Below are 15,940 nucleotides of genomic sequence, written 5' to 3'. Positions count from 1 at the left end.
GCATGCCACCCCCACCTCATTGGGATCTTCACTAAAAGATCCTAGAGGCAAAAGCAGGATGGGGTTGACTGTTAACAGAATCCAGCACGGAGTTATCCTCCTACAAATGCCAAAGACAGCACACCGCAGGTAACACCACCTGGAAGCACCTGTAGGACATCTCAGTGCAGGGCTGCTCAGACAGCATCATAACGCATCGCCTTTGACCCAACAGCTCTGGCAAACACTGGGCACTTAACAAAGCACATTTGCTCCCCTCCATCCTTCCCTCCTTCGGCTCACTGCTTGGGCTGAGTCTGGGACAAGCTGGCAGGGCTCATTTGAAGCACCATCACCAGCTCAGGGGCAGCTCTCCAGCTGTGAGCAGCTGTGCTGAGGGCGCGCTTCGGGGAACAAGGGCTCGCTCCAGACAGCACGAACAAGAAGCAGGAGAAGCCTGCTTGCCTGAAGTCAGCAGATCTGCCTCCAAACACAGACAGAGCTTGCTTATGCTTTTTCCCCTTTCTTTAGGAAGAAAAGCATTCACCTTTCAGAGCAGAAAGGCACCGAGTCCCAGCGCAGACACAGCACCCCGTACCTGTGCTAACGCTCTCTTGGGGATGTCGTCACCGGGAGGGAAAAGTGCTGAAGAGGAATGATGGAGCTCATCAGTTCCACAGGCACCGATCCCTGTCCCGGCAGTGGCAGGGCTCCAAGCGGATGCTCTGTACATCTGGATGCCTTCGCATCTACACACCCAATAAAAACAGTCTGGAGAACAACTAATCAATGGCCACCGTCTGCAAAATACATTTTACCTTCTTAAACCAAGTCAGTTATCCTTGACAGGGAGCCCCATATTTCCTGGAACTGTAATTCACTCGATGTCTACTTCCTACAGTGACTTTTTTATGAGGATATATCGCTGTGAACACACACAGGGAGAAGGCGAGCATTTTGCTTTAGCACCGGGCTGTTATGGGCCATACACGTAACGCGCTCCTCGCTTTAATGACTTTGGTTATCACAGAGGGCTTCCAGCCCATCACAGCCCCAGTGAAACATTGAGCCATAAACACAGTTAGAGGTTTGCCAACGCTACAGCAAAACACCCTCGAGATGATTTAGGAAGCTGTGCTGTGACAGCTGGAGACGTGCTCCGTTCCCTGCTCCTCTCCAAGCCCAGGTTAGCTGGGCTCTGCCCCAATGCCATGGGGGGAGCAGCCCTGGGAGCCCTGCAAAGATGGGCAAAGCTGGCTGCAGACTGCAGGGGCACCCAGGAGCCACGTGGCACGGGGGCAGCTGAGCCTTAGGCTGCCGTATAAGGGCTGTCATTCCTAATGAGAAACAGAAGCTACGTGCTCCCTAAAAGCAGCCCCTACTCACTGACTGCCATTACATATTGGTCTGATGAGGCAGGATCCCGACTAGGACGTCCAACAGCCCAGACCAAGTTAGCCCAGCCTCCAGCAGGACGCTCCCATGCTCATGACAGCCCCTTTCCCCAGGACCACCACCCAGCTTTGCAGGCTGCACACATACAAGTGTGCGGCTCCATCAGCCCCTCAGGGCAGCTGGCACTGGGGTGGAACACGGAAGCCAGGAAGGAACCCGTGCACCATCCCACAGGGGACAATAAGTCAGAACAAAGCCTTTCATCTGCAGGTAAATGCTCTGCATATAAAACTCAGGATACCGTCAAGATTAAGAAGTGTGTCAAGCATACAGAGAAGGCAGTAAAAAGGATTTTTTTTTTTTTTTGCCTTGCATATGAAATGTCGTGCTTTGTTCTGACTAGAAACTTAGCCACGCACCTCCAGCAGCTGGACTCAGCACAATGAACCAGAACCCATCGCCCTCCCCACGCAGCACTGCCTTCTACCCACTCGATTCCTCTGTCCAGATTCATTTCTTGCTGCCTGCAGCTCCGTGCTGGGCTCACCCCGCCATGCACGTGGCATCTTGTTCATCCTCCCAGGCGCTTCACTCGCACCTCGACTCCTTCCTCCTTCACCCTTGGCCTTGGGCACTGAGAACGCAGGTTTGGACACAGGGCACACGTGTCAGGGTGCCAGCCCTGCAGCCTTCGGACCACGTGCCATGGCATTTAGCAGGCCTGATGCTGCTGCTTAATTAGGTTTGCTTAATGAGTCACATAAAACAGCCTATATGTAAGAACAGGTTTCCCATCAGCGTGAGGATCTCACTGGATTATCTAGGTGAAACGCTGCCTTACAATGAAGTCTTTTTTTCATTTTACATATTTAATTCTGACCTACATTCCTCGGCTCGAGGGAGGCCCATCTCCAGAGGGAACGCTGGCTGCTCAGCTCCAGCACCACGGCAGGGACGGATGGAGCAGCCTTGCATCTCTCCAGACACAACACAGTGTGCAGAAGCTCCAGGAGAGAGCAGAGAAATCCATCGGGTGCAGATGGGGCAGGCAGAGCTGCAGCCCAACCCCAGCCTGCCACTCTGCTGTGCAAGGTGAAGCTGCAATCAGATTTGAGGAAGGCAAAGCCACATGGCTTTGGGACAGGACAACAGCTCCAGCCCTAAGCTGCCAGGGCTGTAATTAGGGCTGCACACTGAGAGGAGCAAGAAAAGGCAGGGAGAGAGCAGCACGGCCCACGCTGCTGCAGCCTTTGCGAAACACCCGTGTGGTTAATGCATCCATCTCATCAGGAAGGGTTTCAGGTTTACTTCTTCAATCCCATATCCATGTCAGAGATGTTACAAACAAGAGGGCTTTCTGTCTGTTTGGCTTTTGGTTTTGCAAAAACAAACTGAACTCCACAATTTTTTCCGCCTCCTCCACCACCACCAGCGATGAATCATAGGACAGCTCAGGTCGGAGGGGACCTTGAAGGTCATTGAGCTCCAAGCCCTGCCTTGGGCTGGGTGCCCCCAGCTTGGGCTGCCCAGGGCCCCCCCACGTCCTTGGGCAGCTCCAGGGATGAGGAACCCACAGCTCTGCGCAGTGCCACGGCCTCACCGCCCTCTGAGCAAAGAATCTCCTCCTCACATCTGACCTAAACCTTCTCTCTTTTAGTTTAAAGCCGTTCCTCCTTGCCCTATCACTATCAGACCCTGTAAATGAAGATCCCGTATAAAACAAATGCTGTTTTGTCGATACATGCTGCAGAACAGGATACACCCAACGCCACACAGCTCAACAACACCAGTGTGTGAAAACAACTCTGTGCTGGTCTGGGGCGTTACACGGCGTGTGTGCAGTGTGCTACCACGAAACAACAAGGATTGTGTTGCACAGGAACAGGTCTGAGATGGAAACAAACACCAGTTCAGCGGGGTGTGGCAAGAATGGCATAAATGGGGAAAAAAATCCTTTTTTTTCCCCCTTTTGTTCACAGGATCCCAAACAGGACCAAGGAGAGATTAGGACTGAAGTGCCCTCCAGCTGGAAGGAAGCAAGCACACCCTCTCTTTGTCCTGGTACCAGCTCCTTTCTTCCAGGAACGCAGCTGCTCTCCCAAAGCCATGGCTGCTGGGGACACAAGGTGGGTTCCCAAGCAAAGAGCCCTCAGCTGAGGTCCCCTCGTGCAGAGAGCACCCGCTGCCCATCAGCGGCCAAAGGGAGGGTTCAGCTCTGTCACCCAGTTGGTGCAGACAGCTGTGTGACAGCCCTAAGGGCGGCTGAATACACCTGCTGTAAACTGCCCTCATCTCTGTCCTGCTACGTTCACACCTCCAGACAAGATGAGGCTATTTTTCACGACCCACCTCCGCCCGGGTTGTGCTGATGGATGCCTATACTGCAGCGCTGCAACAACCAGCAGCCTGTGGATTGAACAGCAGGCAGCCACGCAGTTCTCCCATCTGAAATCTGAGCTTTCAACCCTTGAGAGAATGGCAAACGCTGCTTTCCTGGGTGAGATTTTAAGGAAACTGATGTCCGCAGCCCTCAAACGGAGCTTGCAGCTGAATCCTTACCAGATCTACGTCCTTCACAGAAAGCACATACATGTTGTTCCAGCCCCAAATCCGGAGTTCCTCTTAGCTGTCAAGTCACCCAACAAGCGAGGCTGAGATGGGAACACAAAGATGGGAACTCGCAGCGGTCATTATACGATGGTGTGGCACACGTTGTCCATTGGTGCCCGCATCTCCTGCCCCGGCCACGTTCCAGAACCTTGGTGTGATTGCAATGTCACAGCTACAGGAGGCAGCACTGCTCCTCCTCGACAGTCACAAACAGAGCACGACTTGGGAGCACCTTCACAAGTGCCACGGGCTTTGAATATTGAGAGATTTTTTACCAGCACCTTCCTAGCTCGCCTAACAAAGCAGTAACGTGCACTAAAGTAGGGAAATGAAAGAGCACAGTTTCCTAAAAACAAGTTGTGGATGCGGGTGGGAGGAAACCAATCCACAGCTCCGTGTGACATCCCAACAAGTGCCTTCTGTGAGCACAGCACCAAGAAGCCCCTCCAGAAACAGCTCCCTGCAGCCAGGCAGGAGTCACTGGGGGGGATCTCTGCACCGCGCGGGGCCTGGGTTCCAATCACAGACCGCACGTTGTCACTCGTGATCAAAAGCTCTTCCTTTTCCCGGTCTCTGAAGTAGATTTGCCACTTTGCTAAGTCACGGCCTAGCTGACCGTGACAAGCACCTCCTATTCCTGCCAGCCTAAAATAAACTCCAAGGCAATGTTTAGATGAAGCAAAGCCACAGCAGCGGTACCAGCTACACACATACACCACTAACCTTGCGGTGCTCCTACCGGGGCCTTATTTTCACATGGGAACACAACAGACATCCTTTGTTTTACTCTTCTTCAGAATGCAGATAACCCTAACTACTGCACTTCCAGTGCCCTCCTAGCTCACATACCAGCGCCATTCATTAGTGGGAAGACCTAAAAACAAAGCTCAGTGTCACTCCTCAGCTCAGCTGCAGCACTCCCAGGCCGGCAGGTCGTGTTTAATTAATTAGGCGTTCTGAAAGCATCCAAGGATTTTTTTCTGATGAAACAGGAAAAAAAGGAGGTGAGCGGATGTCTACCAGCCAGGGAGGCAAAGCAGCAGCACGTCTGCCACTGTCAGTGCAGGGCAATGAGTCCTGCCTTAAGAGCAAGCAGCGTGCTGTTGTCCTGAACAACTTAACTCAGAAGGAATTAAAAATATCGAAGTTAATGGATGTGAGGATAAATGGACGGGCAGAAAGGGTCTTTGAGGCATCAGAGCTGATGGCGTGGGGAGAAAGGTGCACCTAATCACTGTGTGTGTGCACTTAAGAGGCTCTGAAGCAGCCAACTGGGATGAAAACATAGGAAAGGGCTATGAAAACAACTTTAGTCTGCAGTAGCAGCAACAAACCTCATGTTACAGCACAGCAGGAACCAGCTGAACTAGGACACAAGAACCTAATAACCCTGTCCTGCCATGCTCAATAATACATGCAGGTTGGACAACGATGCTATGGACATCACTCTGTGCCTACCACTTGATCTTTTGTTCCAAGCCTTCATTTAGGCACAGCCAGCAGCACAGACCACGGGCAGTCACCCTGTGCTGAACTGGAAAGGAGCTAAGTTAGCAACACAGCTGAGAACAAACTGCATTCGGCAAGGATTGCTTTGACTGCTCTCCAGAACAAGTGGTATGGGCTCTCACTTTGCTGCCATCATCACATCCACGTGGCTCCTCCAGCACCAAGGAGATGCAGATGTTGAGCTGCACAGCAGGCTTCAAAGACTTGACAAATGCCTTTACAAAATGCCCTGCTAGCCCAAATGGGGCGACCGCAAAGATCCGAGTTCCAAAAGAGCTCTGCCCTCTGTTTGCTGCCCAAACCCCGCACTTACCCTTAGCTGCATGACAGCAGCACTCAGCAGCAGCGCCAGCAGCAGAGCAGAACCTGCCCCTTCTCCAGGCCATCCTTCCAGTCCCTCGAGGATTCCTCATCACAGCGCTCTGACAGCAAACACTTCTCAATGCCAGATTAGAAGAGATTAAGATAAACTCAAATTAAACCGCCGCGAGAGAAAGTTCAGGCTCACGTCAGTCACTGCGGGCAGCGAAGCACCCAGCTGTGACTGCAGAGGCAGGCAGGGTGGGGGAGCAGCTCACCCCACAGCCTATGGCCAGGGAGGTTAAATACACCTTGTCAAACCCAGCACAGGGCTCGCCAGCAGTTTCCAATCGCACTAAGAAAAAAAAAAAACACCCATTTTTGCAGCGAGTACTCGCTTTGCAGCAAGCATGGCAGCGCTGGGAGCTCTCAGATAAGAGTTTTCCCTACAAAACCTGCACGGCTGTGCCTGTGCTAATCAGAAAGGCGGCTGCAATCTGAAAAGAAAAACTGCGTGGGGCAAAAACAAAAGGAGCTGGAGCAGCACCGTGGGAGGGATGACATTAGGTGTGAATACACAGCGTGTTTCCACCTGAATGCCAGCTGAAGAGTGGAATACACGGAGCGAGGGCAACGCTGACACACTGCCACGGCCGCTGTAAGACAAAACTCTCAATTGTTTTAATCACTGCGCAAGAGCGAATAGATTCCAAATGGTAATCAATATTGACAGATGACAGTTTGGTACCGAATCATGTTACTGAGAATAGAAAAAACACAGGCACAACACGAGTAAAGGAAGCCAGGATCCTAGCCTGGGTTTTTTCCAGATTTCCAAGTGTCAGCACTAGGGGGGTTGGGGTAGAAAAGACTCCTCCAATTAAAGGTTTTATATAGGCATTACAGTGACCACATCAATTAACAATATTTGTGATGCTTACTTCCTATAAATTATTAAGCTTTCTCTAAGATGCCTACCAAAACAAGAAACATGAGAGCTGATCACGTAATACTCTTGTGAAATACGCAGTGCTCGTAATGGAAAGCGTTAAGTTTTCATCTAATGCTCAGGCTTGGATCAAAGCGGCCTCAGGAAAGGAGCATTAATGCCATCCGACAAGGTCCTTGAGCTGACCAAGGCAGCAGAGATGATTCTGCTCAGGAGAGCCCTGCGTGAAGCAGAGCAGATGCTGCAAGGGCTGCGGGACGGGCAGGGAAAGCCTCTTCTATGAGGAAGGGAGTGATACAGGCTGAGAGCAAAAGTGGTTGTGCTGCCCCACATAGCAGCACATTTGTAAGGCCAAGGAGCTGCCCTGGAGCCAGGCTGGTTTTCTGTAAGGAGACAGGTGGAAAAGGCTTGCACGCTTCTGGTAGAAATTACACATCATCTTATCCAGGTCGGGACAGTGTGGCGCACGTTTTGTTAAAGTCATCCCATCCTGAGCACTTTGCTTCATCGTTACAGTCAGTGCACCACATGAGACAGTTCTGTCATGTATGAGCACAACCCACACCAGCACACACAGCTGAACAGAGGGAGCTTCCAGCCCCACTGTCCGAAGGGCAAAGGCCAGCTCAGCCCCAGGTATCTGGGGGACAAGGCAGTGACTGACTCAGTAACGCAGCCCGAATCTTACTGTCCAACTTCCACATCCCTCACAGCACCAGCAGCTGGTACATTGGGATAAAAGCACCAGCTGCTGAGCTCAAAAGAAAGTTTAGGATTCTTTATTTTGTAAATCCAGGAACCCAACTATCAGGTTCCGGTATTTCCTGCATGGTGTCACTTTTACAGCTGTGCAGTTCTGCAAGGTGCTCTCCTCTTCTCTCCTGTGTTTCAGGAACGTGCAGTCTCTGTGCACAGTCCAGGAAGCAGCTTGCTTCATCCTGTGAGGTTTGCCCCAGTTCAGAAGGTTTCCATGGTCAGAACAATTTGGGTTTACGTTCATCACTCCCACACTGCCTTAAGTACACTTCAAGGAGGAAGCATTCTACACTACCACACCTCGTCAGGAAGAGCTTCCCAAGCTCTCTGCAACACCAGAACACGGCTCGGCCTGCTCTGACAGGAAGCAAGTGCATCAGCCACATCTGCAGACTTCAAAAACAACAAACCCAGAAGTTTTCCAGGAAGGACGGAGATTCCTCCCCTCCCTCCAGCTCTGCTTTTCTGCTTTCATTTGAACTCTGCAGACAATTCACTAAGAGGAGATGGTACGTCAGCATGGGAGCTTCCACAGCCCGGCCCCTGCAGGCTTCCTGGGGCACGAGGACAGAAAGGCTTCTGACAGAAGCTGCTTGAGTTAAGGACAGAACAATCAATTTGAAGAGCTGCTTCATTTACAGCCAGTTACACAACCACGTAGTAACTCTAAATTTAGAAAACGTGGCTATTTCGTCTCAATTCTAACAGTGTTTCAAGGAACTTGGACTCGAATGCTGAACAGAAGCATGAATACTTCTTGCAGCAGTCATGAGAACTCTTCACTTGGATGGGATGTGCATCCTACCTTCCAGGGAAAAACAACTCCCATCTTCAACAGCAGCCCGAAGAGCAAAGCCAAAGGATGACTGCAGCGTAGGGCCCTGCTGGAAACTGGATCAACACTGAGCAAAACTATTCGGCAGTCCTTCCTGAGCACTCACCTCTCATTCTGAAAAGCCAAATGTTGGGGGAGCAGCCAGAAGGGCTGCACCGTCAGTGCAGCAGCGAGCAGAGCTCCCCTCTGAGCAGCAGGGAAGGCAGGTGCTGGTTCAGGGCAGCTGTGGAGTGAAGCTGGGTAAGGAAAACACAAAGGTGCCTCTGATCTGTGCTGCTCAGGTTCCATGCCTGTACCAGCACAGCTGCTGTCAACAACTTCACGGTGGATCTAGGACTTACTGGCTGCATTGCTTTGTTGCAAAATCCTCACAGCTTAGAGCATTTACACCCAAATTAGCTCTAAAGCTGCTAGGTTACCCATCACTTTACACATTTGAGGAAACAAACCGAGTCTGAGTCCCTGAATAGAAAGAGATATAAAACGCCATCCAGTTTCCAAGCATCCCATTTTTACATATTCAGAATAACCAATGCATGGAGTGAGAATAATCTGTCTAGATAGAAGCCTCAGTCTATAATTGCACTGAGGAATGTCAAAGGTTTTCCCACCACCTGTACAGCTCACGCTCTCCAGCCCTGCTCAGAAAGGGTCAAATGGAGAAGCCATGACCACAGCACCAGGAATCCAAGGTTAGGGCCCTGCAGCACTGATGCAGGTGTCACCTGGAGTCACCTGCAGGGAAGGTTTGTCACCTGGCCAAGGCACAACTCAAGAGGCACTGGCACATCAACACCAGGAAACGCTTTGAAGATTAAAAAGGCTACTTACTTGCTAAGTATCCTTATCAGCGGAGGAGCAGCACTGTTTCTTGAAACAAAAATGATTCACATGCAAAATTCTTTTATTCCTGCAGTTGTATCCTTTCAAAAGTAGGTAAAGAACCCTAAATCGGCTGTGATGGAACTAATTCCAGCTCTCCTTGCATTACTGCGCTTCACATTAAGCAGAAGGCTCATCCACAGACAGGTGACAACGCAGCCGCTCGCTGCAGCAGGAGCCATGTGCAAGCAAGTCCCAACTCTGGGCTCAAAACTGCAGTTAGAAACCTCCAGTTCCCCATCCCCTTTGGATCAGCAGCCCCCTCCCTCCAGCAGCTCTGCAGGCAGCGGGAGGAACGTGCCACCTCGGCTGAGCCAGAGCTCTGCTGGACGCAGCACCACACGGCACAGCGCTGCAATTTGATGCTACAAAATGAACGCTGCCTAACGGGGCGAGGGCAGAGCTACCCAGCTCCTCCTCGACTCAGGAGAATGGAACAGGAGGTTCTGAAAGGATTCCGCTGCAAATGCAAGCTGAGCAGGCTCTGCTTCTTTAACTGCTGTGAATTCAAACTCTCCCTGCCCGGATGCTTCCAAATAGAGCGCCCACCCTTCCTGACCTGCACATCTCTGCCTTCACCTCCCACAGCACCCCTAGTGCTGCCCATCCACTCACCAGGAGCTTCAGCAACAGTTGCTGAGGAACAGGAACAGAGCTCTGGCACCCTCAAAGTGCCCCCAAAGCTCTATTGCATCCCATCAGGACAACACTGCAGGCACACCTGCACGCACCCCCAGCTGCCCACCCCCTCGCTGAGATTCAGAGCATCGGGTGAGCAGCCACAGAGTGCATGCTCCAACACACAGCATAAGGACATCAATGCAATGTAGCTTACAGAGCTCCCTGATAAGCTGAACCGTGATCCCAGAACTTCTCTGGTACAGCACAAACCTGAACAACACCGAAGGACGAACCACGCATGCAGGTAAGGCCATTTCTTAAAAAAAAAAAAACGGAAATAAATCACAAAAGATACAGAAAGCACAACGATACAGATTCCTTAGTTTTAAGATCAGACCACTTACCCTCTGGTTCTGGTCTCAGCAGACATGCCATGCAGGCAGGGGGAGCAGGGCTGCAGCTGCAGGTGGTTACTGCTTCTTTTTCTCTGCATGAAGTTGAATTAAAGCCTCCAACACCAAGGGCAGAAACCCAGTGCACCACCACATACCCAATGCAGTTATCAGAGTCCACATGCATCATCAAGGAGCGTATCCTTACTTCCACCTACACCACCACGCTTGGAAGATTCCAGCCCAGTTTCCACCTGGGCCCTCCTCTGCCCACTCCCAGCACTCTGCAGGGCTGGCATGGACCTCACTCGGTTCCTTTCAGCTTTCCTATGTGTGCAGCCAAATGCAGGGGGTACTGAGAGCCACCTGACGTGCACAGACGCCTTCCATCAAGAACTGCAGCCCGGCCCACGACAAACCCAGCTGCACAGAACTGGGCTGCAACACAGGCAGGGCCGTGCAGCACAGCGCTCCCCCCACACAACGGTCAGAACAACGCTTATCAAGGGCTCGTGAAGGCAAAGCCTTCTCCCACTCAGCCCAGTGAGCTCACTGTTAAGCAGAAACGGCTTCGTGCTGAAGTGTAATAACTTTGAGAATTCAGGTTAGCAGAGTATTTTGCTTTCAGACACAGATACGCACGCGCTGAGCAACCCAGCAGTGCATGGAGAGAAGCCCAAACGTCCCCACAGAGCCTCCCTGCAGGATTTGTTTTGTTCCAGGACACACTTAGCATCCTCCTACCTCGCCACAGCTCTAAGACCTCCGCAGTGGGACACACAAACCGCACCAGGCAGAACCTGAGCCGTGTGTTATGCACTCTGAGCACCCCACAAAAAGAAAAACCCCACGTCGTCACCTCACATCTCAGCTCACTGAGCAACGCCAAAAGCAAATGCAGAAGCCTCAGCCCAAAGCATTGATTGATGCTGACAACAGGAGGTAAGGAGTGTGCAAACAACGGGGCAGGTTCATCCCGGGGAGCGTTTACGAAGGTGTCATTGCCTTCAGAGCCCCTGAAATCCCACAAGCAATTAAACAGTCACAGAAGAGGAGGCTCTGAGCTTCACAAATGCCTGCGACCTCCCGACACCAACGCAGATGCTGAACATTAAAAATAGTGTCTTTGCTCTGAGGGGAGAGCTGAGGACAGCTGGCAAAAGCAAGACCTTGTCCCAAAGAGCATCTGATAAGCTTGTACCACTTAACTTCAGCAAAGCATTCTAGCCAAAAAAGTAACGTTACAGAGTTGCTTACAGCCAGTTCCCTGCAGAAGCCTCTGCACAACGTATGTGAAGGGGAAACTTCATGAGAAAGTTGCAGCAAAATGCCCTCACTCGCTCTCATGCAGGTATCTCAAAGCCTGCCACGGGCTGCGACTGATTCCTCCTAGAGCTTTTAGTGCACCTTAGGTCGTGTGCTAGTCCTACGAGCATTACTAATTGGGCTGCCTTCGTCCCTTCCCTTTTTGCTCACCCAGCACATTGGGAGCGAGCGCTGAGTCACAGAACCGCCTGCTCAGGGAGAGGTTTTGTCCATTTTAGAAACAACGCTCCTGATTGGGGCTGGAAGAGCTCCTAATTAATTGCTGAGCCCAGGTGGCCACTTGCACTCCCAAATTACCAGCTCACAAAATAACTCTCCGTGCAGTAACAACGCGTACTTTCCGGTACGAGTTGTGCAGGAGTCCATTTTGTAGTAAAATATTAATGACGATCCCCAAGCCGATGTGGCAAGCATCAAACAAATCAAAGCAAAGAACCAACTCGAGGGTACGTGACCTTGCAGTGAGCACTGGAGGCAGAGCCGTCCCCCGCTGACGTGGCTCCTGTTTTATGCAGAACCACATCACTTCCAGTAAACCCTCTCTTCCCTCCCGTCTCTAATGGCTACGGATGTCAGGTGGTTTCAGAGCACCCCTGGGAGCGTGACTGAAGCATCAGATGCAAGAAGAGGCTTGGATACAGCTTCACAAGAGATAGAACCCAGCGCTATCGGTTTGTGGGCCCTGAATCTGAGCGCTGCACTGAGCAGCATTCACCTCTGGCTCTGCAGAAGGAGCTGTACCCACACACAGCACAACTGCCCCTCGTCACCTGCTGGAGCTTCAGTGCTCTGCATCACTGTGCTTTAGGTAGCAGACCCCTTGGCCAGGTTTAGAGACAGGTTTTTAAGGCTCTCTGTGTTCTCATCCTGCAGCTGCAAGGAGGTCGCTAGTGAGGACTGGTGTCTGGGAGCCCAGGGAGGGCTGGTGGTGGCTGCAAGGGGACAGAGAGGTGAAAACGCAGATCTTCAGTGAATGGGAACGTTCCCTTCTCCCACGGGACAACCAGAAAAATCACAACTTCTATGTTTAGGTCAAAGTACCGACTATACGGCAGCACTCGGACGAGAAGTAAAATATTCATGCGAATATTGAAATTACGTGGGAAAAACATCTTCATGAAGTTCTCCAGCAACCTGATATTCGTATCTCAGTGTTTGAGGTCAAGAAATGGCAGCAGTGAAGGGCGAGAAGGAACAGAAGGGCTGTGTGGGATGGAGCAGAGCTGAATTCAGACTCGTGGAGATAGCATCAGAACACTTCCAGCTAGCGAGCTGATCAGCCATGGGATTTGTGCCTGGGGAGGCCCAAATAGTTTGAACTGGGCTGCAAAGTGAAGCTGAACAGACTGACAGCCACGCAAACCAAGTGGTTTGGAAGCTAAATACTCCCCAAAGAGCCCACGGGGTCCCTGTCGGCTGCCACGTAAACCAGAGAGCGCTGCTGGGACACAGCATCACACCTGGGTGCTGCCGCAAGCATTTCTTCCCCGAGGCGGAGAGTAGAGCACAAGGCAGGAATTGAGCAGCCTGCCCTGCTGAAGGCCTTCTGATAAGGTGCTGAAACACAACACCTGCACTTTCCGCTTCCCCCCATCTGCAGAAGAGGCGTATCTGTCCTGCACAGGCTTTGGGAAAATGAAAGGCAGAGGAGAGCAGCGAGGCTGCCGGGTGAGAGGCAGAGGGGGGAAGGAAACAGTGTTTTAAAGCACCCTGCAAGCCTCACTACTACCCAACTCGGGCAAGCACTTCTGCAAAGTTCCCAAAGGGCTCCAGCGTGCAGAAGGAACACAGCCTACACCTGAAGAACTCTGAAATTAAAGTTCAGCTGGGTCTGAATCTCTGCTCATTTGTTAGAGAAAGCACCAAGTGCTCCCAGCAGCTAGCCATGCAACTTCTGAGCAACGCATCACATCCAGCACTCAGACAGCACCATGAAGACAAGAGGGGAGGCTCTAGCAGCCAGAGGAACCGCTCTGCAGGTTCGCTGTGCAACAGGACCGGGGTCAGACAGGACATGGCTGGCACACCTCTCTGCAAAGGGAAGCGTTTCCTTCCAGGACCGTCTGGGTTTTACATTACTCAGCAGCAATTATTTCCCAGTGTGCTGAATTGGGAAAGTGGCTGCAGAAGGCAGGAAAGGAGTAAAGAGAGAAGAAATCCTGGCTCCTTTTTACTCACGTGAACGTCACGATGCCGCTAATGACTACCAAGACAGGAACCAAAGGCTCAGAAAAACTCCTCGTTCAGGTGGAAGAGCCAGTGGGCCTTTGTACCAAACGTCAGCTCGAATTCAAGAAAAAACTTCTATTACTTATTAACATCAGGAATCGTGTGCTGAGGTTTTAGAGGCAGCCTGCCTTCCACATCCAACAGGAGAGAACAAAAGCATCCAGCTTCTAGAGGCAGCAGTAAGAACTATTAGCTTACATATTCCCTCGCTGAAAAAAGTAATTCCCGCCCCCAGTAGTTGAAAGAAAACACAGGAAAGCTCTCAGATCATAACCCAGTTTGGGTACAGAGAGCAGCTTTTTGGATGGCAACAAGAGCCCTCTGCAACCCGTGGTCCGGCTGCACCAGGCCAGGTTAGCATTCCTGAAGACATCAAACAAATTCACAGCCAAAGATGCTCGAGAGTCAGAGCTGCAGCCAGAAGACGAACCTGCAGACACAGCTGGCAACAGCGGCCACAAGCCAACAAACTTCAGGCCCGGGACGACCGCATGGTGCCTATGCTTTGCTCCCCTCCCAGCCCAGTCAAGGACGTCACGTTTACCTGGTGGCTTCTCACCCTGCTGTAATGCAGAGGGGCCGGGTCAGCAGCCAGCCAAAAAAAACCCCTCAGTTATCACCACGAAATGGCAAGGCCCACGTGTTCCCAACAGCGTCAGGTTTGTTTTTAGTAATCCCACACTGCAGCGCCGCTTGTACACAATGCCTCGCAATTTGGTTGTTGGGCAGCTTTTCAAATGGAAAAATCAATACGGTAAGTACACCTGAATTCTTCAAGCACTTAGCAAACTTCTCCCCAGGGTCTATTACCTGAGTGCAGAGATGCCTACGCCAAAGCAGCAAGACCACAAAAAGAAAGAAGACGACCATTTATTTATGTAATTGCCTTCTGATCCTCCCCAGTCCAGCTCACCCTGATGCTGCACAAGGGCACAGCTGCCCAGCCACCAAAGTCAGGACGAGCACTTTGGAAGTTAAGAATCCAACACCAATTCCTAAACCTGCATTTGCTCCTGCAAACCGGGGTGGCCTTAGATGTTAGAAAACATGCTCCACTTCGGGCAAACCTGTGCTGCAACAGCGCACGGATATTTTTATTTGAGAGCCGCAGCGATCGAACTGTGATTTCTTTAGGGAAAGAAAAGGTGGGTTGTTTTTTTTTTTTTTTAGGTAGAAACACACAACACGCCGATATCTTCCCTTGATGCCCGCATTCATTTTGCTTATCTCCAACCGGTCACGTGTTTAATGACACTATCACCTAAAATAGCTCATCCTGCCACCGCTCGCCATCCTACCCATCCCCGCAGGACCACCGCACACCTCCTGCTTGGCACGCCGCTGCGAGAAGGCGAAGCACAGGGCCCCCAGCAGCCCCTGTGTGTGCCTCCTGCCTCGCTCAGCGCAACGCCCATGGCTGGCAGCCCCTTTGTGCTCCATCGCTGTGCCCCTCTCTCTTTTGTCTCCGTGCTGTCGGGCTGCGCGCAGCCCAGCGCTGGGCAGCGGGGACGCCCCAGAATCATCGAACAGAGTCATGAGGGTTGGAAAAGACCTCTGTGATCATCTAGTCCAGCCACCACCAACACTGCCCACTAACCACGTCCTTAAGTATGACATCTACCCTTTCCTTAAACACCTCCAGGGACGGTGAATCCACCACCTCCCTGCGCAGACCGTTCCATTGCCTCGCCGCTCCTTCCGAGAAGAAATTCTTCCTAACATCCAACCAGAAAACCCAGCCCTCAGTACCCCCTGCAGGAGGTGCACATTCACACAGCTGGAGGACGCAGATTTACGTGCAGCTCAACGACGGCGGCCAACGCTGGCGTAAACAAGGGCAGAGCCACCGGGGCGCTCCGCCGTGCCGCCCGCTCCCCACCGCAGGCTGCGGGGATGCTGCTGGGCCACACGGACATCATCCTGCGCACACAGGAGGCCCCACGCTGAGGCATCAGGAGGTGCCACGCCGCGTCCCAGGAGGCAGCAGCTGAATGCCCGCACCTCGAGGCCGGGCCTCGCGCGGAGCCCCGCAGCCCAGCTCCCTCCGAGGGCTTCACGCAGGGAACGAGGCCCAGAGCGGCATTCCCAGGCTGAGCGCCCCGCGAGCAGCCCGCAGCCCCCAGCCCGGGCCGGGCCCAGCCCCACGGGCGGACACGG

At 52.2% G+C, this 15,940-nt stretch overlaps 1 protein-coding gene across 3 annotated transcripts in view; it reads right to left on the bottom strand.

The window, feature by feature from the left end:
• UBE2O (ubiquitin conjugating enzyme E2 O) overlaps positions 1–5,833 on the bottom strand; it is a 41,197-nt gene extending 35,364 nt beyond the window's left edge. Inside the window, exon 1 of one of the 3 annotated variants that reach the window (XM_021415175.1) lies at positions 5,807–5,833. In XM_021415175.1, the coding sequence (XP_021270850.1) occupies positions 5,807–5,818 (12 nt within the window). In that variant the 5' untranslated portion in view covers positions 5,819–5,833. Of the gene's footprint in view, positions 1–3,933; positions 4,142–5,806 lie in introns of those variants that run through there. The other 2 variants (XM_021415174.1, XM_021415176.1) reach the window with 2 other exon arrangements.

The sequence above is a fragment of the Numida meleagris genome, chromosome 17, assembly GCF_002078875.1.
Source record: "Numida meleagris isolate 19003 breed g44 Domestic line chromosome 17, NumMel1.0, whole genome shotgun sequence".
Lineage (NCBI taxonomy): Eukaryota > Metazoa > Chordata > Aves > Galliformes > Numididae > Numida > Numida meleagris.
Note: the sequence above shows the minus strand (reverse complement) of the source record. Positions and strands in the feature narration are given on the sequence as shown.